Source organism: Carassius auratus, chromosome 8, assembly GCF_003368295.1.
Source record: "Carassius auratus strain Wakin chromosome 8, ASM336829v1, whole genome shotgun sequence".
Classification (NCBI taxonomy): domain Eukaryota; kingdom Metazoa; phylum Chordata; class Actinopteri; order Cypriniformes; family Cyprinidae; genus Carassius; species Carassius auratus.
In genome coordinates this window covers 27,718,295-27,741,163 of record NC_039250.1, presented here as the reverse complement: position 1 = coordinate 27,741,163, position 22,869 = coordinate 27,718,295, and the positions used below count along the sequence as shown (strand labels likewise).

Below are 22,869 nucleotides of genomic sequence, written 5' to 3'. Positions count from 1 at the left end.
TTCAATTTGTTACTGTTTTGTCTTTATATAGTCTTTATATACGAACAACAATAGTAGTAATATATATATATATATATATATATATATATATATATATATATATATATATATATATATATATATACACACAACTGGGTAGGTTACAAATTGTAATCTGTTATTTATAGATTATTTTAAGATTGCAGCTGTAGTTATGTAATTCAGGTTACTGGTAATGTAGCTGTGTAGCTGTAACTGTTCTGTCTGGGCTCCATCTCTCTGCCAGTCTGTCTACTGGATGGGTATCACAAGCAGTGTTGGGACATAGTTACATGTAACTACATTATGTAATTTAATTTAATAATAAATGCAATTGTAATCAGTTACAGTACCTGAGAAAAAAAGTGTAATTAAATTACAGTTATGAAAACATTATGAAAATGTTAATGATTACAAAGGGGTTACCTCTGATTTTTGTTTTCACTCACACGCACATACAGATTTAATCGAGTTCTTTCATAAATTGCAGTAACCGCTTTAATATATGATACATCAATGTTTCAGGAGAACAGAACAGATGCTTATTTGATATCTATTTTGGGTTTATGTATATGCTTTAATGTACAATTAACTGTTTTGTAATCCATTGTTAGATCAAAGTAAGTCTGATTTTGTGGTTGTTGTGCTTTAAAATTAAATGATTATAATCTTAATTCAAGGGATAAAGGATTTCGAAAGGGATATTAATCAGTGTTGAATACTACTGATTATCAACACTTGACAATAACACTAAATGCACTTATACACTTATTTATCTAACACATACTTAGTCTACATTTCAAATTTGCTCATAATATACCTGTCAAAACTGTATACTGTAATATACCAGCACATGCAATTGTCAATTTATATATTGTAATTCCTTATTTACTTTTTTTTTAATCTGTGTTTTTGTTCTGTGTGTTCTGCACTGCAGAAGCTTCTGTCACGAAAACAAATTCCTCGTATGTGAAAACATCCCTGGCAATAAAGCTGATTCTGCTTCTGCCTGGTTTACATGTTTGTAAATCACTAACAGTTGAAAACATTAATAATTTAGAAAAGTAATCAAATCAAATAAAATCAGTTACATTAATAAATTCATTTAAATAGTTACACTACTTATTGCATTTTAGAGGGTAAACTGTAATCTGTAACCTATTACATTTCCAAAGCAACACTGATCATATGTGAGAATCTGCATCAATAAGAATGGGGTTTCTGGGGGACTTCCAGTCTGGGACACAGCATATTTCTGCCTGATCTAAAAGCAGAGCTCTTCAGCTTGAAGATTACGACGCAGTTACATGGGTGCATGGGAAGAAATCAGCACCACCCATTCAAAGCAATGTCAGCGCCGCCCACGAGCCCGAGCTCGAGCCCCGAGCAGATCATTTAACCGGATCCCGCCACAGACCCTTCATGTTGACCCACCCGGGATGAACGGTAACCACTGGTCTTCTGACGGCTGGAAATAAATCAGCGCACACTCGGATTATTATAACGCAAAAACAAAGTAGCAAGGGTAAGACAAAGTTTCATGACTTCCGATAATAGTTGGACTAACAGTCCAGAGAGCGCTGTTTCTACTCACATTGTTCTTGCATTGATGATAGTTGAAGTTTAGGTCTAACGTCATAGTTTTACAATGATAAAGTTTATCTGTCACTGCTATGACTTTGTGTTCAAGTTTATTGTAACGCAGTACGTGATTTTATGTCTGTGGCGGTAGCAGTAATATCATTTGCAAATCTGTGCAGAATAGCAACGCTTAATTTGATACTTGCCGAAATATTCAACAAATTAAAGATGTATATTTGTGTCTAATCAATACGGTGTGTGGTGCATGATGATACTTATTGGTTCACTTGTGTTTGTTTGTTTGTTGGTAAGTTTACACCCATTGGTTTTAGGGGAGATATAACTATTAAATATCTTATATAAATTAAAATCCATTCAGTTTTTGTACACAATTTACCTGTAGTGTTCACTGAGTAGCCTACATCGAGCTCAGCCATATAACCCACTCAAGTTTTAGTATGGAAATGCATTGAATTTATGGAAAATGTAGCTAAAAATAGGATAACTATACAGAAAAACACCAAACTAGCAATGAAGCGTTCAAAATGTATCCTTTTTACATTCACTTAAATATTTTTAAGCCTGTTAAAAGCTGATTTCCTTTTTACGTTAATTGAATAAATAAATATAGGCTACATTAATACATGGGTTTTAAATTGCATTTAATTGTTCCCTAAAATTGTTAGCAGGATTGCAAAAATGATGTAATGTATGGTATTTTACCTCCCGTTTTGTACACCATGCATTAATCAAAGGAATGCATTATAAATAAAGGAGAAAAAAAGCACAAAATATGACATTTGACGACCTTTTCTCTAATGAAATCATCCTGATCTACTGATCTCAGCAGGGAAAACTACTATTAACAATAGATTATATTGTTGTTGCCCCAAAACAGCTCTGTAGCTTGGAAATTGAACTTGCCTCCGAAACGCTATAAGAATCACATGCTTCAGTCTCATGATTCTATTTACGGGTCGTTCCCCGTCTGCATCGCCCCTCCACCATACACCCTTACTCTTCTACGTTGATAAAGAGGAATACATCTGTGCATATAATTAGATTCAGATTACAGAAATGCATATACAGCGCCTTTTGACTGACAAAGTTCAGTCTGAAATGGCAGAATATTGATGCAGTGATGAGATGCTTGTGTGATCACATTCAGAAAGATATTAATAGTAAAAACTGGATGTAATTCAGCCTTCTGTTATGTTTCCAGCCCAGACCACACAGCTTGGCACTGTAACACTGTAACTTCTTAAAGAGTTAAATGGGATCTAACACATTCTCATCTTTAATCTAATATAGTTAAACAGTTGGACATGATTTGACTCGCTTCCATGACTAAAGATCTTTGTTCGTCCGTCTCTGTGGATGATGTATAAGTTGTTTACAGGCGAACAGAGCTTGTTCTGGAGACTGAAATCACATTATTTGTCGGTATGTGGATAATACTGAACGGGCAGACAGAGCTCTGTCTGAAAATGTTAAACCAATTAGCACGTCACAAACAGACTGTTTTGTTAGTTTTTTATCTGTTCTTGTGACAGAATATTCATTTTTATGCAGCTGACACGTTTAACCAAAACCGTGGACTTTTATAGAAAAGAAGAGCGAAACCAATTTGTCAAGGAGCTAACAATATTTGTAATATACAAGACAGTCTAAGTTCAGACAATGAAAGGGTAACACTTTAAAATAATGGTCCATTAGTTAATGTTAGTTCATTCATTTATTAACATGAACAAACAATGAACAATACATTTATTACTGTATTTATTAGTTTTTTTAATGTTATTTAATGAAAATACAGTTATTCATTGTTAGCTCATGCTAATTCACAGCGCATTTACTAATGTTAACAAGCACACCATTTGATTTGAATAATGCATTAGTAAATGTTGAAATTAATATCAACTAATGCTGTAGAAGTATTGTTCTTGCTTAGATCATGTTAACGAAAGTAGTTATATAACATTAACTAATGGACCATGTTACCAATGAAAGTCAGTGAAGGGTGATTCGTTTCCACAACTAATTAATAGTGAGGATTGTTCTCTAAACCAAAGTGTTACCCAAAGGATCTCTCCCGCTCCATTTGTCGCTTCATATAATCTATGAAGAGGAAGACAGATACCGTCATGTACTGTTATAGCAGAGCTAGGATCAAGTTGATAACCGAAAATAGACTTTTATGAGACCAGCCTTGTGCTTGACACGGCCAGAGACCCCAGACACACAAACACAGCTGAAGAACAGGACACTGTTCATTATTCACAGAGCTAAGAGCTAATATAAACATTAAAATGTATACAAAGTATCAGAGCAATTGATATGTGTATGGTTTTGCTTAATAAGCACATATTGTAGTCTAATACAGGCCAAACTCTTTCTTTTTGGGCTCTTAAGAGTGCAGACAAATATCTATCATTCTTTTGAAATCACAAGTCTGACCTTTTATGAAAGCACATAATAACACACTTCTCAACAAGCTGTATCATTTGAGGTGTTATTCATGTTTGTGGCACACTGAGTGCGGGTGATTTACACACACTTTCGTGCCCGGCATGAGCAGTACTAACAGTGAAGTTTGCCCAAGAAAGCACCACTAAATAATGAATCTGCCAGTGACCGCGACTGGCCTTGAGGATCTGAGAATGTGATCAGCTGCTTTCCACAGGAAGAGTCCATTTTCTGAAGCAGCTTTTAGAAACAATGGGAGGATGTTGGTGTTATTCACTCAACTGTGTCACGGCAGATGGTCTCCATAAGTGCACTAAGTGCTGTTTTCCATTTACTTACACCTTATGCCAACAGAACTAAATAATGCTTTTGACAAATCTAATTCAAATGACTAACATTCATTTACATTTATTCATTTAGCAGACACTTTTATCCAAAGCGACTTACAGATGAAGACAGTGGAAGCAATCAAAAACAACAAAAGAGCAATGATATATAAGTGCTATAACAAGTCTCAGTTAGCTTAACACAATACACGTGGCATGGGATTTTAAATGATATAATAAATAAAAAGAAAACAGATAGAATAAAAAAAGAGCAAGCTAGTGTTAGAGATCTTTTACACATATACACACACACACATATACAATTGCATAATAAATGAAAAGAAAATAGAATACAAAAAGATTAGAAAGGTAGATTTTTTTTAAGAATAGAATTAGAAAAGTTAGTGTTAAAGTTAGAGGGTCAAATAAAAATGGAATAGATGTGTTTTAAGATGATCCTTGAAGATGGCTAAGGACTCAGCTGCTCGGATTGAGTTGGGGAGTTCATTCCACCGGGAGGGAACATTTAATTTAGAAGTCCGTAAAAGTGACTTTGTGCTTCTTTGGGATGAAACAATCAAGAGACGTTCACTTGCAGAACGCAAGCTTCTAGAGGGCACATAAGTCTGAAGTAACGAATTGAGGTAAATGGATGCAGAGCCAGTGGTGGTTTCAATGCCTTGAATTTTATGCGAGCAGCTATTGGAAGCCAGTGCAAACTGATAAACAGAGGTGTGACGTGTATTCTTTTTGGCTCATTAAAAATTAATCTTGCTGCCGTGTTCTGAATTAATTGCAAAGGTTTAATAGAATTGGCTGGAAGAGCAAGAGGGCATTGCAATAGTCCAGTCTGGACAGAACAAGAGCTTGAGCAAGGAGTTGTGCAGCATGTTCCGAAAGAAAGGGCTTGATCTTCTTGATGTTGAATAAAGCAAATCTGCAGGATCGAACAGTTTTAGCAATATTGTCTGAGAAAGTCAGCTGATCATCAATCATAACTCCAAGGCTTCTAGCTGTTTTTGAAGGAGTTATGGTTGATGTGCCTAACTTGATGGTGAAATTGTGATGAAATGATGGGTTTGCTGGAATCACAAGCAGTTTGTCTTGGCAAGGTTGAGTTGAAGGTGATGGTCCATCATCCAGCAAGAAATGTCTGTTAGACAAGCTGAGATGCGAAAAGCTACCGTCGGATCATCAGGATGGAATGAGAGGTAGAGTATCATCAGCATAGCAGTGGTATGAAAAGCCATGTTTCTGAATGACAGAACCTAATGATGCCATGTAGACAGAGAAGAGAAGTGGTCCAAGAACTGAGCCCTGAGGCACCCCAGTAGTTAGATGATGGGACTTGGACACCTCACCTCTCCAAGATACTTTGAAGGACCTATCTGATAGGTAAGACTCAAACCATTGAAGTGTGGTTCCTGAGATGCCCTTTGCCAGTAGGGTTGATAGGAGGATCTGGTGGTTAACCGTGTCAAAAGCAGCGGACAGATCAAGCAGGATAAGTACTGAGGATTTGAATTCTGCTCTTGCCAGTCTTAGAGCTTCAACAACTGAGAGCAAGGCCGTCTCAGTTGAATGCCCACATCTGAAGCCAGATTGGTTGCTGTCAAGGAGGTTGTTGTATGTGAGTATTGTAGAGACTTGGTTGAACACAGCTCGTTCAAGTGTTTTAGCAATGAATGGAAGAAGGGAAACTGGTCTGTAGTTCTCTAAAAGAGATGGGTTGAGGTTGGGTTTCTTAAGTAGTGGAGTTATACGTGCCTGTCTAAATGATGAGGGAAAAACACCAGTGTGGAGGGATGTGTTGATGATGAGAGTGAGTGCAGGTACAACTTCAGGAGAAATGGCTTGAAGGAGATGAGATGGAATAGGATCAAGCGGGCAAGTAGTAGGGTGATAAGAAAGGATGAGTTTTGAGACTTCTGCCTCAGAGAGTGAAGAGAAGGATGTAAATGAGTGTATGTTTGCTGGTGATATGAGCTTGACTGATTGTGGTGTGGAAAATTGTGCACTAATGGGTTTAATTTTATTAATGAAAAATGTTGCAAAGTTGTCATTTTATTATTATTCATTACTTATTTTCATTACATTCATAAAATAAAATAAAAAAGTGGAAAATAGGGAAAAAAAACCATACAAATGTCTCGTAAAAATTTGTTTTATTCTACATGTTGAGCTCATCACTGTTTATACCAATATATGGAAACCCCCTTAATTATGGAAATCAAAAATGTATTTGGTGACCATGCCTTTTGTTTGAAAATATTTGAATGGTATTCAAATTTATTATAGGCCTGTTTTAAATAAAGAAAATTACATTAATCTCATTATGCAATTATGGCATGTCACATTTGAGCAGTTGTCTTTGTAAATAAACATACCATGTCCACCTTTGCAGATTACTTTTGTTGATATTGATAACATTTGTATTGGCAACAGCCTGAGCCTGAGAACAGCACAGATACATTTAATTATTAGAATTTCTGACCCTGCTTTTGAATGCATCAAATAAAACTTGTGTAATGTAATTTTAAAAAGTGATTAGTTCTTCTAAAGTGTTAATTGTAGCAATGACTATGAAGTAAAAATGGCTTGTGAGCATTTTCAACTTGTGAAACTAGTGTGCAGTGACCTCTAGAAGCTAATCTGAACTGGCCATTTTCAACCATCTCTTGACAGTTTTGTGTGAAATTTGTGTCAAACGTTCAGTACAGACTGTGGGAGAGCTGTCTGAGGCTGAGACTACTAAATCAGTAACCCTTTTATCACTGAATCAATTTTATTTGACTTTCATAGATGTGAGCTGATATGAGAATACAGTAGAAGAATGTCTCACAAAACATCCCACAGAAGAGGGATAATGATTCATTATATAGTAAAAATTATTATGTGGCTAGCTGAGATCCATCCATCTTAAAAGCAATTCATGCTGAGTGAAGTTTATTAGACTTACAGTACTTCTAGAACTTTAAACATTGTCTTTTGTATCCTGAAAAATGATCTGATGTCGTTTTTAGAGCATGTGCTTCACTTCCTTGTTTATTTTTCCTTGCCTGGTCCATGAGGAAACAGCTTTTTCTGCTCTGATCAACTGTCTATAGAAAGACAATGGCTGCTGTTGCAGGAGACCCTAGGGCCGTATCAGACCCACTTCCCTTCAGGAAAGAGCAGCTGTGTTGCTGCACTGGCTGTGACACTAGTAAAAACTATGCAATACACTGTTGCTCAAAAAAAAAATGAAAAAAATCTGTCATCATTACTCACACTCAAACACCGTCAAGACAAAAACACTGTGGAAGTACGATAAAAGTAACTCCAAAGATGATTTATTTTCTTCTGTTAAGAAGAGAGATATTTAGAAACAGTGTAGAGATGTACACTGCTAAAGCTTCAAAATGACACAAACACCATAATAGAATCACGTTCATGCAAGTGAAGTCTTCTTAAAGAGTTCATTCACCGTAAAGTGAAAACCCTCATTTGGTTTCAAACCCATACGCTGAAACGTCATACAACCAAAATTTGATGATCCAAAAAGTTTACAACGCTGCTGTAAAGCTGATCCATAAGAGATCTAGAAGAGATATGATCATTTTATATGATTATATGATTATTTTATATAGATTTAATTTAGGCTTTCATTTAGAAAAACAATGATCGACTGACATACACACAGAAGAGTATATCAAATAAACAAGGAAGCTCAAACATATGTTCATGATTCATGAGAACGATCATAAAGAGTGCGTTGATCATAAAAAGTCAAATATACCACTGAATTAAATCTTTTTTCCAACTAAAGTGATAGTATCCCTTTACAAGACTAGTTTTATGACTTTATGACCTTTTTGGATTGTAAAAATTTTGTTTCCATGGATCTTCATCTTTAACTAGTTGCTTATTAGCATGCATATTACTAGCATATTTGGCTGTTTAATAGTAGACTTACTTATAAAGCACAGATTAATGGTAACGCCTTATGCATGACCGTATTTTAGATTCCTTAATCCACAGCAATCATTGCTCTTAACCACCACCAAACTGTTGAATTATGTTTGCTAATGACACTTTAGGCATTCCCCTAGTACCTGCCTGGTGCATTTCAATTGGTCACCAAGATCAAGACCAAGATGTGAGAACTAATGACATTCATTATCACTGGCCACAAACCTGGAAAGACACATCTCGAGATGCCAGCTTTGAATATGTGCAAGTGCAAAACGTTTTGAGAGCATAGCTGTACAGACTATGCTGTTTACTGTATGTGTCTGGTATAGATTCATTTTTGGAAAGGAGAAGGCTTGCCATTGTGCTAAATATCTAATTTTATGAATAGAAGGATTTCACTTGGGCTATGAACAATATAAATGTATGTAAATGATGACACGTTATGTTCATTTTTTGTGGGGCAAACTATTCCTTTAAGTCATGTGATTACACACAAATTCCTGACAGTGCTGTAAGGTGGGTGTCAGAAAGCTCTGCAAAGCTTTTTTTCTTTTTTTTTTTTAAATGGGACTGCCCTTTTTAGAAGTGTCCTTGTCCAGCCTGCAGAGTTCACATAACATATAATGCGAGTGGAGACCTCCTGCTTCCTCTGCAGGAAAATGGGAGGGAGTGCTATGAGGTCACTTTCAAAACATGACTCCCATTCAGACAACGCCACAGTGGAAGATTTGTTCCAGTTATTTGCCTGCTCTGAGAAGTCACTGTTCCCATGTTCAAAGTGGAGAACGTGATTCACAAAGCTCTTACTTTTATGGATCATAACTGAATGAAATGTACAGGGTTTGGACACTTATTATCTGAAAGGGATGATATACAGTAATGTTCAGCTTCTAATTTAAATTAGTGTAGTCGACATATAAACTACAAAAATAAGGGATGTTTTGATGCAGAAATATCAGTGTCCAGCATACATAGAAACCTCTTTTTTTTTGTTCTGAATGCATCCCAAGATGCACCTCAAAAGTTGTTTTCAATGTCCAGTGCTGGAATCTAGACAAAGGGTGGCGATTTTGGAGAAGCTTAAATATACAAAAGCTTTGATTTGTTTGGCTTTTGTAGTCAATACATAATCCCCATTTTTTCAGTTTGTAGTTTTGAAAATGTGGAAAAGGGATGGGTGGGTGTGTCCAAACTTTCGTCTTGTAGTTAGTCAAATGGTGGACATGCTTTTGTTTTTGTGATCCTGGCGTGTTTGTAGCATGCTGGTTAAGAGGAGGTAGACAGGAATGTGTTTTTCCCCTCTTGCCTTGTAATTAGGCTTTTACCAGCAGGCAAACACAGTGATACGTCTCGGCTCACAGCTGGAAGGACGGGGAAGTCCTGCAAGCCGCAAATCAAGACGGCACGCTGTGAGTTGACAGGCTAGACTGTAGAAACCTGGTCAGCTGCATTGCACCACAGTCAGTCTCTCCAACGCAAAACATATTGAAGCATTTGGGTTCAGTCTCCACGTGGTACCATCACTTTGCTCAGTCAGTGGAAAAAACAGCTTTGGCCTGTTAAATGAGATCAAACGACACGCAGTATGCTTTTAATTAGACGCAGTCTTCGCCAACACTACTTAAACCATTGTAGAGCTTCTGTTTTTTCGCCTTGGCCCAACAGTCTTCTCATTATATCCTGCATTCGAGTCGTTCGCCACCCTGGTGGAGTCTTTGTGTTGGATTGACATGTCCGAGCTTGGTCACATTAGTGCTGTGTGAAATAGGAAGTGTCTGGTGGAATGTGCCTGGGGCTCTGTGAAAACAGTTATGTGTAACATGCTTCCCCTCCTCTGTGAGGGTGTGTGTGTGTTTTAACTATATTTCCATGACCTGCTTTGTCCACTGATATTGATATTTAGCATCATAAAGGATGTGCAGGATATGTAGTATTAATAAAATGTGTGTTTTCTACCATTGAATGTACCGTAACATCTCCATACAAAGCCTATTGTAGAGGTGCCATGACACAGTGATAATATTAGATGATAATTAGGCTTCAAAAGTCTAAAAGCACAGTGAAAACCTGGAAATTTGGAGTTGAAAACCTGGAGTTGTCAAATTTGACTCCTTTTTGCAAAATATCTTCAATTTCACCAAGTTATTTCAATGCATGCCTGTTCATGTGAGGGTAGATGTTTTTTGTGGTACAGTGTGTCTTGAAAACACTGCATTGTTTCAGAGGACGAAGGACAGCTGTGTGGAAGTGAAGGATAATTTAATTAAGACTTAAGGTTTATTTTGTACCCAACCAAAAGTGCTGTCATTAAAGAAAAGGGGTGATGTTCTGAAATTCATGTCAGTTTTTTTCAAGGCAGCTTTTCGTTTAAATTGTTATAATATAATTTGGCATTAGTTATCTGTCCATGGTACTGTTTTACCATATTCATATACATACATGGTACTCTAAGGCTTTTAAAATATACTATGACCTACTTCTGAGAAAACATGGCATTGTTCAAAACATAGCAGGTAACATAAAAAAAAAAAAAAAAAAAAAAAAAAAAAAAAAACATTCTTGCAATACCATGGTTTTATTTGTAGACCAAAATATTATACAGCTGGAGCAGAACATTTTTTAGGAATTCTAGAACAGAGCCCAGAGCAATTCTAGAACAGTATAGAAATAGAGAAAATCAGGTGTGATTTTAATGCATTTTTTGTTTATAAAAGTGTCTGTGAACTTTGAAACAATGCAGAGAATGGTTCGCTAACAGTCAATCTAGTGGTGGCAGTATGACCCAAAATTAATATCACAGTATTTTTCAAAATTATACTGGTTTCATGGTATATGACAGTATTTTTTTTTCCATGCATGACCGGGTGTAAACAACATTTTCTACTGAATTCTACTAAAAATCCCACTCTAAATAGTGATGAAACACGACCCATTTATACATGTTAACCATCGTCTGATAAAATCAACACACATGTAGAGTAGATGAATGTTGAGTGGCTATGCGGTGGTTTTGGCTATATTACTTTTTTGTATCATGCAGTAACAAACAAACAAAAAGGGTATTAACAGACGACCTATGCTCATATTTATAATTCCAAATAATCAGTAAGCAACAGGTTGTGTGAAAGCAACCACGTCCCGGGATTGATTACCGAATTGAACCCGGGTCGGGGACCTAGTAACATTGCGCGGTTCGACCCGGGACGAGCGCTGTGTGTACAAAAGCCAGATCTAATTCCATATCGAAGTGATGACGCGCATTATTGCGCGACTCTTTTACCGGCTGTTTTGAAGGAAGATCAACGTTCGCGACGAAAACATATGTGCAAACTGTAATGAAGCAGAGATCAGTTAGTTCCTCACTTTCCGCGCTGACGCCGAGATCGTTTGCTTGCTTCAGTGAAAGTATAACGCGCCTAGCGTTCTCGACTCGTACATTACATGTCACGCCCTGATGTCACCTGTCGTTACGGGATCTTGTGTGTGTTTTGTGTGAAAGCACGCACATATCCCGGGTCATCACTGGCAGTGTGAAAGTGCAAAATCTAGCGACCAGGGAACAGACCAGGGAACAATTGCAGGAACACTTTACCCCTGTTTTTGCCGGAATGGCAGTGTGAAAGGGGCTAGAGAGAGACAACACTGCGCCGGGAGAGTCAGACCTAGGGCACACGGGGCAGCACTGATGACATCTTCCAACTGAATCATAGCTGAAGTTAATCAAAAAAAGTCACTAAGTTTGTCAGTATATATAGTATTTAAAAAATAAAAGCCGCTAAAAGCATCTGAAATTTGCTAAATCTAACTGAAGTCTAAACATCATTTAAACGTTCTGAACATTATTTAAACGACAACAGTATTACGGTATTTTAAAAAAATTCATATCATAAGAAAAATAAACACCGGTATTCGGTATGAACTGGTATACCGCCCAGAACTAAGTCAAGCCATTATACTACAAATCAAAGAGATCATAGAGTAAAAAAAGGCATGCAACCTACTTATTATGAGGGTTACAGCTATATTTATTTTTTGTCAGCCAGAATAGTCAAAGCTGTTTTCAGATTACCTATTACGTTTGCTGGATAGCTAACCACAATTCCCAGGTGATTATAAAAACCTCAAGACTGTGCAGTCTAAAAGCAAAGTTTCTGTGATGTGAGACCAGAGCATGTTTCAACTAGAAACTGTGTCATCCTGGTTGCTAACATTGAAGTGTCCTTATAAACATACAATGCAACATGCAGCAACACCTTTGCGTATCAGTCCATGTCAATTATAAGAGTTCAGGAACTACCATGGGCCACTGGACAAAAAAAACAACAACTTTTAAAAGCCTTTATAGTGAACAGATACATGTTGTGGAATGGTCCAGAGATGCTTTTAGGTTCAGTTTGTTGCACGTCACCAGCAGCTCTCAAACAATGTTTTCATTTTGTGATGAAACTTAACCCTAACCCTAACCCTGACTTTATGACACTGAGATGTTGTTTTTTGCTTGTAGGTGTGTTGATTTGTCTTCTGAAGGGGCAGCACAAGGCTCCATAAAATGACCCAGTCTGTGCATATAACCTCCAAACTGCCAAGTAAGTAGTTGTTTTTCTGCTCTCGGATAGATAGCACTGTTTCAAGATGAACACATCTGCTATGTTTGCATTACAGATCTGAGTGCTCCTCCTTTTCTTGGCTCTACTGAGGAAGAAACAGATCAAGGTGGCTCCTATTCAGTACAGACGCCCTATGGATTCCAGCTGGACCTTGATTTTCTCAAGTATGTTGAGGAAATAGAGAGTGGACACAACATTCGTAGGGCTAATGTGAACCCTCGGAGGGGATCCCGGGGTGACCGTGGGTATCAGAGGAATTTAAGTGTTGGTGGTCGGGCCAGTGGCTGGACCTCCACCGAGTCCCTTTCCTCAACAACCAGTGAGAATGGCCAGACTAACCCACCTTTTCTCCAGAGCCCTATCACACCACCTAGTAAATCACAACCACTTTCCCCATTACCAGTCATTAGTCCCAGTCCACCTACTTACTCCAAAGTGCCACCACCGCCTCCACCACGTAACCCTAGGGTTGAGAGAACGCTCCTTGAAACTAGTCTTCGGCTCCAACAGGAGCAAAGTCAGTTTTTCAATGGATTAGGCTCTAATTTGTCCAACCTTTCAAAAGGGAGTTCCAAAGCCGGTGGATCTAATAGGGACTTCTCTCCAGCTTCTTCCCAGCTTGCTTCAGATGCCCAATTGTTACAGATATCACCTGTTGTTCAGAACCCCCTTTCTGGGGTCTGGACCAAAGCAAGTCCTCAGACATCTGGAAGGAGCACGCCAGCCTCCAACTCAGGAACACTGCCTCCTGGGCAGCTTCATACAGTGCGAGAACAGATGGCCACTGCCCTTAGGCAGCTAAGAGAGATGGAGGAGAGAGTGAAAGGACTACCAGTTCTAGAAAGAGAAGTTTCCATGCTCCGTGCCGAAAAAGAAAGGTTGGCTAATGAACTTCAAAAGAAAACAGAGGAACTTGATGCATCGCTCAAACTGCGGGTCTCCACTGAGGCAGCAGTAGGAGCCTCTCAACCAGGATCCAAACCATCCCCATCACTTTGGAATAAAAAGCCAGAATGCAAAAGTACTGAACAAGACAAAACGGAAATAAAGAAACTAGCCATTACTCGTGTAGAAAAAAGATCCATAGCAGTAGGCAGTGACAATCCCATTGAGACTGTGGTTGTTTACAATCGCCAAGCGGTCAAGGATGCTGTTGTCGAAGCTACTGTTGATGTTTGTCATGCAGCTATTGAGACTGAGACTAGTGTCATGCATGATGAGGGAAATCAGACTGGAGTGGCTACAGACGATGCGGCAGTCTGGGTAATAGAATCATTTCTAGGGCTACAAAGTGAGACAGAACGAGAAATTGACACCCTGCAGCACACTGTCAAATGTCAACAGGAGTCAATCCAGGTTCTCGAGACAAGATTAACTCAAGCCAACCAAGATCTTGAAGCTTTAAAGGCTCAAGAAATTGAGAGGGCATCCAAGATTATGCTGGACAAAGAGACAATAGCGAAACCACAGACAGCAAATGCCCAATCGGAAACATGTCTTGAAGTTTGTTCAGTTGGAGTGTTGTTTCCAGATGCGACTGACCAGGAGTACTTTTCAAAAAATGACCAAAGCATTCAAACAGATCCTGTGGAAACTTTAAAAGAAGAAACAGTGGAGCTAGTAAGCATTGGTATCCAGTGGGAATGTCTTGATGATACACAAGATGCTGAAGAACAGACAATGTCTGCAGAGGGTGAGCATCGTTATTTTCACAAAGCATGTTCCTGGACATACTGTGCACAATTATTTGAAGAAAAAAAGACACCTTAATAATCTTTAATTAAAAGTTAATCTGCCTTGGTAGTGCTACAATTGTAGGTAATACAGCCTTTCTAACATTTTGCCAGTACTATTACGCAGTAATAAATAGTGTTAAGCCATGACAACTCTCAGAGAGTTTATCATCGTAATATACATGGACATGTTAATGCATTTGTTCTTGGCGGAATAGATCAATACATCGACATCTATGCTGTGGTGAGCATGCAAGAAACACTGCTGCTGCACATATAACATATAAGAAATAACCCCCGTGTTTAAAATACATGAAAACGACCTGTAGCAGATCAATACAGGTGGAGCTGGGGGAGGTGGAGGGTTTCTGAAGTGTGTTGCAACTGCTGCAGCAAACACTAACCAAGTGTTTGAATGTTGAGCAGCAGCTTATTGGCTGCTGATGTGAAAATATTATTTTCAAAAGAACTAATCAATTGCACCATGCGAATGAAGATGTAATCGTATCAGATTGAGTCTTCAATCGCCGTCTAGAGTTTTATGACAGAACCTTGCATTTATGCAGTAAAATAAAGCTTGTTAGCATTCATGTAATACAGACTACATTATGAATCAGTTAATTCAGAATTTATAAGCCTAAGGCCCATTACACCAAGGATGATATCTATAAAGATATAGTTCTAAAAATCATCCTCAATATTAAAGAACAGCACAACTATTATGATAAAGGCACAGAGAAACAACATCGTTTGATTCACTTTCAGATCGTTTTTTTTAAAGCAACAGACGCACGTGTGCTTAGAATTAAACAGGATATATCATTTGCAGGTGTAAACGGGGCTTAAGTCCAACTATACATTTGTTACATGTTGACATTAAATCAATCTGTATAAGTAACCACATCATCCATAGGAAAATCCCTTTAAAAAAATGTTCTTTGCTAAAAAGCTGCAGGCCCTCTGAAATCTATCATGAAGAGGAAGGATGGGAGTGGTGCTGGCGCAGCTTCCAGCGGTGGCAAAAAGAGCCTGAAGTTTGTCGGAATTCTAAATGGAGGGTGAGTTGCTAGAGCAGATTTTATTATTATTATTATTTTATAAAGGACATATTGGCACAATACTAAATACCATTACTGTAGTGATAGACTGTCACAGCTTGCGTCCCATGGCTTATTGCTTTTATAAAGTGGTAACAACAGTAATATGCTAAAACTAGTCAATTTGATTCACAAAAAAATATTATCGTTAATGACAACAATAATTATCTTGCCAAGTAATAACTGTATATAATATCACTGTCTTCAAACATGGCTCTTTCAATCTGTTTTTCGAACTGTAACTCTCCATTTTGTCATTATTTCTTCTCTATAAATCTTTCAACTTGAGGTCAGACTGCCAGTTAAACTGAATTTCTCCTCCTAAATTCTTTCAGTTATGAGTCGACCTCTAGTGAAGAGGATGAGGAAGAGGATGAAGAGAGTTCCTCAGATGGAAGTGAGGCTGGTGCGTGTTCAGACAGTAGTGTGGAAGAAGGGGCAGCTCTAGAGGATACATCTGATGAAGAGATGAATATAAATATGGAAGAATCTGACAGTGATGAAAACATGACAGCTAGGACTGAAGATTCAAAGGAACAGGAAGAGGAAGTGAAGGAAAAGTAAGTGCATGCAGATTTTGGTGATGACTACATTTTCACATAACAGAAAACAGTTTTTGGCTTAACTGTGAGGTCTTCTATATGGTAGCGTACATCTAAAAGTGTACTTTTAGCAAATGTACACATTTGATGTCTTTCTCTTGAGGACCAAAAATGACTTGAAAAACGCGATTCATGGCTATGATAATCAATAAATGGAGATTATCTTACAGGTTTGAACTAAGTGCCAAAATGCGTGAGGCTTGTCTAATTTTGAAGAACCACCTTAATGACGGAGCAAAATCAGTGAAGAGTAAAGAAGTGGTGAGAACGAATCACACAAATTACATTTTTTATTCAAATTGTAGTTCGAAATTAATCATTTCAAATTACATTCCAGCCAAACGTCACCAACTTTTCTGTTAACGTGTCTAACGCAGTTGTCCAGCACTCACAGCGTTCAGCTGGAGTGGTTCAGAGTGTCCAGTGCAAAGATGGCCCAGCCGTCACGTGTCTCAAATTACCTGATGGCTTTCTCAGAGGTCTCCCCCGTCCTGCTGGAGCACGTAGTCAACATGACGGATGGCAACGGCAACACTGCCTTACACTACAGCGTCTCCCATTCCAACTTCGCCGTGGTGGACCTACTCCTCGACACAGGTAAAGAGAAGTAATGTTTTGTTATTGCATTTAGAATGCAGCTCATTATATAGTGCATACTGTGGTTGTCACATGACCTAACTATTTTGCATGTTTACGTGAGTGATGATATTCACTTGTTGATTTTGAAAAGCAAGTTCAAGCTTTAGATAAAGTCTAAAGTTATATGCTAAAACCTCAGTTGTGGATGTGTTTGTGTGCAGGCATGTGCAACGTTGATCAGCAGAATAAAGCCGGATATACTGCTGTGATGCTGGCAGCGCTTTCAGCAGTGAAGGAGGAGGACGACATGGCAGTGGTCCAGAAACTCTTCCGTCTGGGCAACGCCAATGCCAAGGCCAGCCAAGTAAGTCACCCAGTTAATAAGTTATTCATCTGCGATTACATCCTCTGCTAATTTGAATATGACATTTACACTTACACTTTTAAAGGTTGTGTATTGGCATCTATTGCTCCATGAAGAACCTTTAACATCTGCATAATCCTTCCATCGCACAAAAGGTTCTTTATACTGGATAAAGGGCTCTTGTTAAAGGTTTTTTTTCAAGAACTGTTCACTGTAAGGAATCTAAAATTGTTTCTCTGTGACAATTCTCTTTTGGAAGCTGACTCGGTGTACAATTTCCTTTTATTTATTTACAGAATACATACACTACTGATCAAACGTCTGGAAAAATAAGATTTTTTGGGGGGATATTAAACCTTTTATTAAACAAAGGCACATTAAATTGATCAAAAGTTACAGTAAAACATTTTATAATGTCACTAAAGATTTCAGTTTCAGTTGAATGCTCTTCTCCTGAGCTTTCAATTAAGCAAAGACTTAGCAAATCTATCACAGTTTACACAAAAATAAATGGTTTCCACATTGACAGTAATAATAAATGTTTCAGTAATAAAAAAGGATTACATATGTGAAGACTGGAGTAATGATGCTGAAAAGTCAGCTTTGATGACAGAAATAAATTACATTTTACAGTAAAATTAAATATAAAACAAATCATTTGTAAAAAAAAAAAATTGATTTGAACATTGATTTTGAAAAGTTAAGCAAGGCAAACCTTGATTTAAATGGTTTAGACTAATTCAGACTAATTCATTGCACTAATTCATTCTGTGAGGCCTGAGTGTCTAAAATCTTGGTTAAAAACAGATTTTCATTGCATTATAAGTGTTGATTGGTGTACAGCATGGTCGCTCCAGCTGAGCGTGTGTGTGTGTGTGTGTGTGTTTGGTTCTGTCTGTGGTTAGGCGGGACAGACGGCTCTGATGCTGGCCGTGAGTCACGGGCGTCAGGAGATGGTGCGAGCGCTGCTGGACTGCGGCGCTGATGTGAACATCCAGGACGACGAGGGCTCCACTGCTCTGATGTGTGCGAGCGAACACGGTCGGGCTGAGATCGTGTCCTTACTGCTGGAGCAGCCGGCGTGTGACATCTCAGTCGTGGACAATGTGAGACAAATGCCTTCATACAGCCATGATGAAAATATACATGCGTCTAAAATATGTACTGTTTGATATGACTGTATTTCTTATATTAAAATGAATCTGTTTTTATTCTGAGCTGGAAGCAGATGCATGGTGTTTTTAACATGTTGCATGTGTTCAGTCATTGCAGTCATTTCCTGTTGCCTGTATAGGTGGGGTCCTGAGTAATTGTGTATGCTTGAAATCCAGTGCAGTCATTTGTTCCATCGCAGCAGGAAGTTGTGCTCTGTTTTACTGATAATGATGTAACAGAGAAACAGGTCACTCCCTAAATGCTGCTGGACTTGGCATCCAGTGTTAAAGCATCCTGTCCAACAATGCATTATGGGTAAATCCATGCTCTTTGATTTCTTTCCTCCAGGATGGCAGTAATGCTCTCTCCATTGCTCTGGAGGCGTCCCACAATGATATTGCTGTTCTACTGTACGCTCACATGAACTACTCGAAGACACAGGCAGATGTAAGAGTCCTCTCACGTGCATCCCATTCCGAACTCATTCAAGCAGAACAAACACACTGATTTCCGCAGTTACAATTACACTTTACAAGACTTGTTTAAATGATGCATGTGAGAGAGGATATTTATTCAGATACTTTTGTGTTTGTTCTTTGTTGTTCAGGTATCATCGAAAGCAGTCTCCCGAAGCCCGTCCACTCCTAGAAAAACATGGCCCTCAGAGTAACACGTGGACACATTAAGAACAAAATGAAAATAAAAACATAACTAACTAGCTTTACTGGAAGATTATAACAATTTCTGTCTTATACGTTTATACATATAAATATGTTTATATTTTATTCATTTTTATGCACATATTTAATGCACTATAATGCAACATAAACACATTAATGTAGGCAAGACCAATAATTTTACTTATTTTTAATCTCCAACAGGTGTATCTTCTATATTAAGTTTCTTACTGCCATGATGTCAGTGTTTAAATTAGGGAGATAAGGTATTTGGGAGAACTGCAGCTTAGCTGTAATCTTATTGTGATTACATGGTTCACAAGCTAAACATTTGTTTTGATTAGCGGTCAGAAAAACTCAAGTGCAAATCATACATGAGCATGAAATATTGCAGCAGATTAGGGTGAATCATTCATATTTGCTTGAGAAACTCAATTATTAAACGCACATCATAGCTTCACAACACAGGCAACCTGCGACTGCTATAATTATGTGCTGTTTGGAAAAGGCCAGCAACAAACATGAACTCCACCCTTGTTTTCTTTTACAGTGATTTATTTTTTTTATCCTCTGATCTAATTGGATAAAACTCAGCCGTTAAAAATACAGTGTCTGGGGCTGATGGTGGCCCATTAGCTGAGGGTTTATTTATTTTTTTATCTAGTTTTTGAACCGAAAGGACATTGCCTAACTTTGGAAAAGAGAAAGATTTGCCTTGAGATGTTGACCGATCACAGAAAGGTTTCTGAACTGAACTTGAGAACTATAACTGAATGAAATCAGCCAGGAATGGCCCCAAAACACAAATATCAATCTGGACAAATCAAAGCAAATGGAAAAAAAGCACTTTTCAGTTGTTAAGCTTGAAATCCCAACACACTGTGGCTGTGAAATGTTAAAATGTTCATAGTTAATTAATTTGACAATCTACACCTGTTGGTACCCTTTTCCATAATTATTTGCACTTTACACAAATTAAGAAGACAGGCGTTAAATACCTGTAAAAGTCTTAAACTTAACTAGAATATTTACTGTAGATTTCAAACACAGACAATCTTTAATTTTACCCAAAGATGCTGCAGTAGCTCTGCAAACAGAAGTATTTCAGATGTTCTTTAGTTGCTCATCTAAACATATTTTCAATTGGATTATTTTTACCAGGCCTTTGTATCAGAATTTGTATGTGTTTGTCTGTCAGTATTTGGTTTATTGTGTATTTTACTTGGTCTCTATGCTTTTTTAAATGATTGTATCATGCTGTGCATCATTTAGCATTTTTTTACAATTAAAGGAAACTCATTAAGAAAATGCACCTATCCTACAATAGTGGATTTTAGTAGTGTACTGTAAATACATCAGTGTGACCAATATATCAATGGCTCAACCATATTAAAACACAAGAAATCTAACAAATCTGAAAGCAGTCTTGTGAAACAGAACATGCTTAATTATATTGAATGCACATGCGATGTAGTTCAAACATTAGAAATGTCTTAACAGGTAAAATGATATATGGCTGAAATAAAAGGCCACTTAAGTGTGCTTGAGAGAGTGCAGTTTAATGACTATGCCACACTGAAGTACAGTTTTAAAAAGTGCACTTTGCAATGATGTCAAATTAAAAGCTTTTTTTGAGCTTTCAAAAGAAGTCACTTATTTTGATGTTGACGAAAGCATATGTGAAGTACCTGATTATAATTTTACCTGTAGGGTTATTCAATATTACATTTAAAGTTCATATATTTAAAATTATTTGCAACAACGATAATATTGTACATTTTAACATCATTATGATTGTGTAATTACAAATAGATGACACAGAAGTTTCAATAGAAATTACATTAAAGTATATTTTAGTTTACCATAAATGCTTGTCACTGCATTCTGCACTTTAACCATATTTCATTATAGAGTAATGAAATTACATACTGGATAAATATGTACTTAAGTCCTACTTAAGGTGCTAAAACAAAGCACTTGTAGTACTGAGCCTTGAGGTACTCCATACTGCACTTGAGATCGATAGGATACATCTTCATTCACTGCTACGAACTGATGGCGGTCATATAAGTACGATTTACGTTTAGTAAGTTTAGTAAATGCAAATACCATGCCGTGAAGTGTCCTAAAACATTAAATTTAGTTAGTCACAATATTAAATAATATAAAGTATATTATTTCCGTGAAAAGTCCAAATAAATCATGAGAAATCTGAGAAAAAAGTCTAAAGTCTGAAATTTAAGTAATAACCTTTGCTGTCAAGAGATTGAACCCACCTTCAGCCCAGTCAAATTGCATATAATTGGTCACTGGAGTAGTAAAAAGCAATATAGTGGTAATAACTGGTTCTTTTGCTTTATAGACTTGAAGAATAGTTATTTAGAACTAAAGGATACATTTCATGATAGATGCTGTGTCCTCTTGGCATGGCTGAAGTCTTGATGATGCACCTAAACGTGGCCTTGGATCTGGTCTCAGGCCGGACCACAGTCTATTTCTACTGTACTGAAGATAATCATTACCTTAACCACTAATCTGCATGCTATCATCACCATTACACTCTGAATGGCTTATTTAGCCACTGCACAGTGTGGCTTAGTCTTTAAAATGACTGCAATGGACTCAAACTCAGAGTAGACTGAAGCTACAAACTTCAGTAGACAGAAATCTTTTAGAGCACAATGGTGTTTGAGAGCTGTGCATGTTTCTAAAGTCTAAAGCCTCTGGAAAGACTCAGGTTCGTCTTCAAAATTAGAGTTGATGTTCACAACCATGTGCTCAATATCACTGGAAAAATCAGTATGGCACCAGAATGATGCACCATCTAGATCAGACTGTACACTCTTAAAAATAAAGGTGCTTCACGATGCCATAGAAGAACCTTTTTTGTCTAAATGGTTCCATAAAGATCCTTTAACATCTGAGGAACATTTCTGTTTCACAAAAGGTTCTTTGTGGTGAAAGAAGGTTCTTCAGAATATAAAAAGGTGAGAAAGAGATGGTTCTTTAAAGAACCTTTGACTGAATGGTTCTTTGTGGAACCAAAAATGGTTCTTAAATTCGCATCGCTTGAAGAAGCTTTTGAAGCACCTTTATTTTAAAGAGTGTAATGGATTTCTAAAGTGTAAGGCAACAGTAAGACTAAAGCATACCATTACTAATTTCTTATCCTATTTTTAAGAACAAATAAAAAGCAAGTCCATTCATGCTGATGAATTGCATTCAGTGAAAACAAATAAAAGGCATGTTTTTCAAGAACAAAATATCTTATCTTACATGGCTAGTTTGATATACAGGATAATATGGAAAAAAGAAAAAAGATAAAAACTGGATATATTCAGAGACCCAAACTGAGTTTTCCTGATGCTCTTCCTTCTGATCCTGAAACGAGCTGATCTTGGTTCCTCCTGTATCTTGGTAAATGTGCTCTGATATGATTGGCTAACACCTTTGGAAGGGAAATGACATGGGAAATAGTGCTGAGGCTGGAGTGTAGCCCAGTTTATAAGGCACAGACTCCACAAGACCTCTGAATGTGTGCTGTGGGATCTGACATTAGCAGCACACCCTTTAAGTCAAACCACTGCATACCAGAAGCACCACACAAGATTCGCAGTTTTGGAGATGCTCTGACTTCATTGTTTGGCCCTTGTTAAAGCCAACTTTCCAACACATGGATTTCGAGAACTGATTTCATTTTCTGCCTAATA

General features: G+C 37.5%; 1 protein-coding gene across 2 annotated transcripts; it reads left to right on the top strand.

Moving 5' to 3' along the window:
* Positions 1-1,350: 1,350 nt before the first annotated feature.
* On the top strand, positions 1,351-20,869 carry LOC113107835 (KN motif and ankyrin repeat domain-containing protein 3-like). 2 transcript variants are annotated; one of them, XM_026270607.1, is made up of 11 exons: positions 1,351-1,543; positions 12,850-12,931; positions 13,008-14,645; positions 15,641-15,743; positions 16,118-16,342; positions 16,555-16,645; positions 16,762-16,981; positions 17,185-17,327; positions 18,233-18,433; positions 18,831-18,929; positions 19,090-20,869. In XM_026270607.1, the coding sequence occupies exons 2-11, from the start codon at positions 12,895-12,897 to the stop codon at positions 19,150-19,152; spliced, it is 2,820 nt and encodes a 939-aa protein (XP_026126392.1). In that variant the 5' UTR covers positions 1,351-1,543; positions 12,850-12,894; the 3' UTR covers positions 19,153-20,869. The 2 variants fall into 2 exon arrangements, with proteins under 2 accessions (XP_026126392.1, XP_026126390.1); XM_026270605.1 differs by having other exon boundaries at positions 1,352-1,543; positions 15,635-15,743; positions 19,090-20,865.
* The last annotated feature ends 2,000 nt before the right edge of the window (positions 20,870-22,869 follow it).